The 6,000-nt window shown below is 49.9% G+C and overlaps 1 protein-coding gene across 2 annotated transcripts in view; it reads right to left on the bottom strand.

Annotated features, from left to right (window-relative positions):
- Positions 1–878, bottom strand: part of Kcng3 (potassium voltage-gated channel modifier subfamily G member 3) — a 35,049-nt gene extending 34,171 nt beyond the window's left edge. The window contains exon 1 of one of the 2 annotated variants that reach the window (XM_027934530.1): positions 114–878. In XM_027934530.1, the coding sequence (XP_027790331.1) occupies positions 114–745 (632 nt within the window). In that variant the 5' untranslated portion in view covers positions 746–878. Of the gene's footprint in view, positions 1–80 lie in introns of both variants that reach the window. The other variant, XM_027934529.2, reaches the window with a different exon arrangement.
- Between the last annotated feature and the right edge of the window lie 5,122 nt (positions 879–6,000).

Here is a 6,000-nt window from a genome sequence, read left to right on the forward strand (position 1 = left end):
CAGACAGGACGGAGACGCGACGGACGGACGGGACGGACAGACGCTACAGGACGGACGTGCAGAGAAGCAGTGCGTCCTACCCGGAGGGCTCCCTCCCAGGGACGGCGGAGTACCTGCTCCGGTCATCCAGGCTGCGGTTGTCAGCGGCTGCTGCGCGCCAGTCGGGCAGCGTGCTGGCGCACAGCACCACCATGGACACAATCACGAACACCACGGACACGCTGGCCAGGATCTGAGCGGCCAGCGACGACGTGGGCTCCTCAAAAGTCCTCCGCATGCGCTCCAGCCAGCGCCTGGAGGGAGCCGCCTCGGCCCCGCCGGGTCGCACCTCGTCGCGGCCCAGCGCGCCCGGTTCTTCCGCAGAGTAGAAGGTGTAGGTGTCGGACATGCGGTCGTCGAGGCGGCGCTGGCAGCAGTACTCGAGGTGCGCGCCCTCCAGGCCCCAGTAGATCATCTCATTGTAGAAGGAGAGCTCGCACATCCGCGGCGCGAAGCGCAGCTTGCCGTGGCCGCGCACGTAGAGCAGGATGAAGCCGAAGGCCTCCGAGTGCCGGTCGAAAAAGTACTCGTTGCGCTCACGGTCGTAGTCGTCGCACACCTCGAGCACGTCGCGTTCCGAGCGACAGCCGTGCAGCCGACTCACACGGCGTAGCGGGAAGTCCTTGAGCAGCTCCCGAGACAGCGAGTACCGGGCGCCGCCCACGTTCAGTACCACCGAGGCCGCCCCGCTGCGCCCGAAGGTCATGGCTGGCTGCCCTGGGGACCCTCAGCTCAAGGGTCGCCCGGCCGCCGCGTGGGGCCTGCCTGCCTCGGGCAGACCGGGGAGAGCGCCGTCGGGGCCCGCTCTCCCTCGGGGCTCCTCTCTGCCCCGCACCGGCCCGGGGCCCCTCAGCTTTAACCTCCTCGGCAGCCCAGCGTCGCTGCTAGCAGCGCGCCTTCCGCGCGGCAGTACCTGCGGGTGGCCGGGGAGTCCCCTCCGGCGCCAGCGCTGAGCCCCACTGGCTGGGAATGAGTCTGTGTTGGCGCCGCCGCCCCTCGCGCCCGGGGATGCCCCCTGCGATGCCGGGGTGCCCTCTCCAAGGCGGCGGCGCCGTCCTCCCTGAGGGGCGCGGGCGCCGAAGGGAGGCGCCGTGCGGAAGACTCCAGGTCCCGGGAGGCGCTCCCGCCCGCCGCAGCTCGGGCAGCTGCCCCGCAGCCGTCCAGAGGCGAGAGGCAAAGTGAGCGGGTTCGGCGGCGGCGAGGAGCCGGCTCGGAGAGGCGGGGGCGGGGCCTCCCTCGCCGGCCTCCTCCTTGCCTGCCGGCTCCGCGCCGCTCACCTCCCTCCGCGCGCCGCCCTCCTCTGCCCGCCCGCGTCCGCCCGCACCTCCCGGGCGCGCTCGGGCTGGGATTCCCCGGTGCCCCGCCCTGGACCTCGGGCTCCCAGCCTCGTGACGCTGGCTCCCCGCTGCACTCCCGCCTGCCGCGGCCAGGAGGGGTCCGCAGGGCGGGGATGCCAGGAGCCGGGAGTCCCTGGTGTAGGGGAAGCCAAGCCCAGTGGCCAGGTTGCCTGCTGCCACATCCCACCCCTGGCCATCGGGATGACTTGGGCGTCTCCCAAGGGCCTCATTTAACAGCCCCTGAAAGGAGGAGACAGGAGGGTAAGGAGGGGTGCAGAGGTGAGGTCTGGGGTGCAGGGTCTGAAGAGAAGGGACAGACGGCGTTTGGCCAGAGCTCTTTCCAGAAATTGTCCCAGCTTCTGAGACCGCCCCAAAATGATTCCTCAGAGAAGGCACACCAGCCGATGCTTTTCCTGCAGACTTTGCGCTTCCTCTCCCCGCGCAGGGCGACCCACGTGCCGTGTGCTCGAAGGCGGCCGCACATCCCAGCCCCCGCGCGATGCCGCCCGCGGAGTGGCCCCGGCCTCCGCTCTCCCCGGCACCTGTCCTGGGAAGGCACCAACGTGTAGCGCGCCTGGACCCTCTCGTGAAGTCTCTCATAGAGTGGGGTGAAAGTCTGGGGAGGATTCCCTGGCAAAAACAGAATTTCTCGTTGCCTTCGTCGGCATCCTTTCCATAATGTCTCGATTTCCCCCGTGCACCCCGGATCCGGCTGCAGCACCGGAGCTTGAAGAGCCCCTTAAGGCTCCGCTGAGCGAACAACCCCAAGCTCTGCTGGATGCCCAGGGAATGGGTTTTACTTAGTAGGGATTATTTTGAACAGCTACCAGCAATTCACTCGACATCTGACACCGGCAGCCCAACCTGCGGAAGGCGAAACAGGTGAGTCGTAGGGCAAATTATGTTAGATGCAAAACATGCTGAAAGAAAAAATAAGGGTGGGGAAGGATGCGGTCACCTGACCATAGAGTAACCCTGCTGGTTACAGGGAAGGGTTTTACTTTGCCCTCCACTTTTCAAAATTTTGTAGGATTGTCCCTTGCCCGCTAGAGGTCACCATAAAGAATCATTTTGCTCTGGTTCTCGTGTAGATTCCTAGTGAAAAGGCAAACGCCTAAAATTTGGAGTGCTGTGTGGTTCTTAAAGAATGGAAATCTCTGTAAGTTATTTATCCCTAGACCTGGATAATTTATCTTAAAAGCACTTAACGTGATTAAAAGCTCGAAAACAAGAGGTTTTTTTTTTTTTTTTCATCTGCTAAATAGCTTCTAGACAAGGTAAACATACTCAAAGAAGTGAATCTCAAGTCCGAATAGAAGGAGGTGATGGCCCTGAACTGGCAGAAAGAAACACCAAAGGATTCCAAGTAGCAGAATCTCAGTAGGTGGAGGAGTAAAGTCTAAAGAAAGCGAATGAATTTGCCTGGCTGAAACAATGAGGAGCTCAACTGCGGTATTAAGACTTCATCCTGTAAGCAAGGGATCCCCTCAATTTTAATAACAGAAATAGCTTGATGAAAGCTTTATTTCGGGAAGAGGCCTTTGCCCTGTGGGTGAGTCTGAAGAGAAGGCCATTTCAGCAACCCAGGGATGGAAAAATGGAAAGGTCAGTCATAAGAAATGCAGATCAAGGATTTAGCAGAGTTTGTTAATGGGTTTGTTTTAGGACATGGGGATGGAGAAAAATTTGCAGGTGTCATCCAGAGATGAGGCTGGCTTCACACTAGCAATAGCCATTTCATCAGGAAGTTGTTAAAAATACTCTTTAGAAGCATCACAAGCAACAGAAGAAGAACTGTGCTGGTTATTTGCTCAAACATTACTGTATTAATTTCCTGTGTTTTCTATCCAAAAATCCCTTGACAGTCGGTGGATTGAAGTAGTTGAAGAAATGTCTCATTTTAAATTAAATTTGAGCTTAGGAAACAAATTAATTTGACGACAGTGCAATTTGTGTCTCCTAAGTATATTTTCATAAAATGTCTTACAGAAATGGGTTTAAATCATTTCACTTGTTTCAAAAGTATTATTCTTTTTTTAAATTTTTTTTTAGTTGTAGATGAACACAATACTTTTATTTTATTTTTATGTGGTGCTGAGGATTGAACCCAGTGCCTCACACATGCTAGGAAGTGCTCTACCACAGAGCCACAACCCAGTCCCAAAAGTAATATTCTTGTTGGATTTTAACATCTACCCCTGCATCGGCAGCAATATCCTAATCATTTTCTTAAACAAATAATACAGAAAGATGCAGAGATGATTGATTTGTCTCAATATAATCTTGTTTAGAAAGCATTCTTGCCATGTGAGGTGGCAAATGCCTGTAATCCCAGTGACTGAGGAGACTGAAAAGAAGGATTGAAAGTTTGAGGTCAGAGGCTAAGGCAGGAAGATTGCAAATTCAAGGTCAACCTCAGCAGTTTAGCAAGGCCCTAAGCAATTTAGCAAGATCCTCTTTCAAAATATAAAATTTAAAAAGGGCTTAAGATGTGGCTCAGTGGTTAAGTGCCCCTTGATTCAATCCCTGGTACCAAAAAAGAACAGGTCTTCTAGTTCCACACTAGTCACTTTGTCTCCAGTGCATTGACTACAGTCAAAACCTACCGGCTGGGGTTGTAAACGGCTCAGTGGTAAAGCACTTACCTCACATGTGAGGCACTGGGTTCGATTCTCAGCACTGCATATAAATAAATGAATGAAGTAAAGGCCCATCAACAACTAAAAAAAATATTTTGGAAAAAACCTTTCTACCACCTCTCTTTGCACACCAGCTTTTTCCTACCTCTGTGATCCTATATAATGCCATCAGACAGTTCTTCCTTCTATTCATTTTCATCTAAGCATTCCCCAGTTCAAAACCTAAAAGGAGCCAGGTGTGATGGTGCATCTGTAATCCTAGTGACATGGTAGGCTAAGGCAAGAGAATCTCACGTTTGAGACCAGACTTAGCAGCTTAGCAATACCCTGCCAAGAAGTTAAAAAATGAAAAGTTCTGGGGATGTAGCTCAGTAGTAGAGCCCTCCGAGGTTCAATCCCCAGTACCTGGAGACAAGGGAGGGAATTAACAAGTAAAATAAAAAGACTATATTGATCTATGAAATTATGAAATATCCATACATTAAAGTCCAAATTTGCTATTAGGACTCTCCCTAGATTCAAACCTGATTGTACAACTTATTTGCTAAGTGACCTTTGAGTAAGCTCCTTAACGTCTTTGAGCCTCAGTTCTCTCATTCATAAAGATAAGTGGCCAGGCATGGTGGCACATGCCTGTAATCCCAGCAGTTCAGAAGGCTGAGACAGGAAAATCACGAGTTCAAAGCCAGCCTCAGCAACTGCGAGGCACTAAGCAACTCAGTGAGACCCTGTCTCTAAAAAAATACAAAATAGGGCTGGGGATGTGGCTGAATTCAATCCCTGGTACCAGAGAGAGAGAGAGAGAGAGAGAGAGAGAGATAAAGATATCTTTAGCAAGGGTATGAAGCATGAAATGATGATGTGAGGTCTGTAGCTATAATCCTGCATAAGTACAGGTATATAGTTCATGGCATAACACTGGGAGAATCTCACTTTATGTATGTTTTAGCCAAACAAGCCATGCTCACTTATTTCCTGGGTTCTAAACAAGTACAAATTGGATGAGTGAATTGATTCATCTAAAAATGTGACCAGCCACAAATAAGTAATCTGAAACATGAAAAACTCATTAAAGTTGTAGCTCTTACACTGCTAACTCTGGGTGGAACATGAATTCCCCCATCACTTTGCACAGCAGACTAAATACCCTGGCAGTCCCAAAGCTTTAGAAATTGAAATTCCTTGTGGGCACTACAATTCCATGCATCTTACTTATCATCTCTGTCTGCTTTAAAAAGCCCTTGCTCTGTTGTTAATTCATATTTCCAAGTACGTGTGTTTACATCAGTTTATTTCTTGGTCTCTACAGAATCAGTACATACATTTTTTTAAAAAAGCAGTTCTTTGAATGGAAATATAACCTTAATATTTCTCCAATTATATATAAAAGAAAGACTCTAATGGCCTAGCCCATAATGCATAGTTACCCTGTATAAGGTAAAACTACCATTTTCAAGGACAAAGCTTAGATAGTACTTTCCTGAAAGAATTCTAATTTGGGCTGGGGTTGTAGCTCAGTGGTTAAGTGCTTGCCTCCCATGCTTGAGGCACTGGATTTGATCCTCAGCACCACATAAAAATAAATAAATAAATAAAACAAAGATATTGTGCCCATCTACAACTAAAAAAATATTAAAAAAAAAAAACAACAGAGAATTCTAATTTGAGTTGGGCATGGTTACACCATCCTGTAGTCTCAGCTATTCAAGACCAGTTAGGGTAACATAGCAAGACTCCACTCAAAATAAAAAATTCTGGGGCTGGGGATGTGGCTCAGGCGGTAGAGCGCTCGCCTGGCATGCGTGCGGCCCGGGTTCGATCCTCAGTACCACATACAAACAAAGATGTCCACCAAAAAAACTAAAAAATAAATATTAAAAAAAAATTATCTCTCTCTCTTTAAAAAAAAAATTTAGAAAAATAAAAAATTCTAATTTGAAGAGGTATTAACAAAGTTTTAGTTATGCAAGATGAAATAAGTCCTA

Source organism: Marmota flaviventris, chromosome 14, assembly GCF_047511675.1.
Source record: "Marmota flaviventris isolate mMarFla1 chromosome 14, mMarFla1.hap1, whole genome shotgun sequence".
Lineage (NCBI taxonomy): Eukaryota > Metazoa > Chordata > Mammalia > Rodentia > Sciuridae > Marmota > Marmota flaviventris.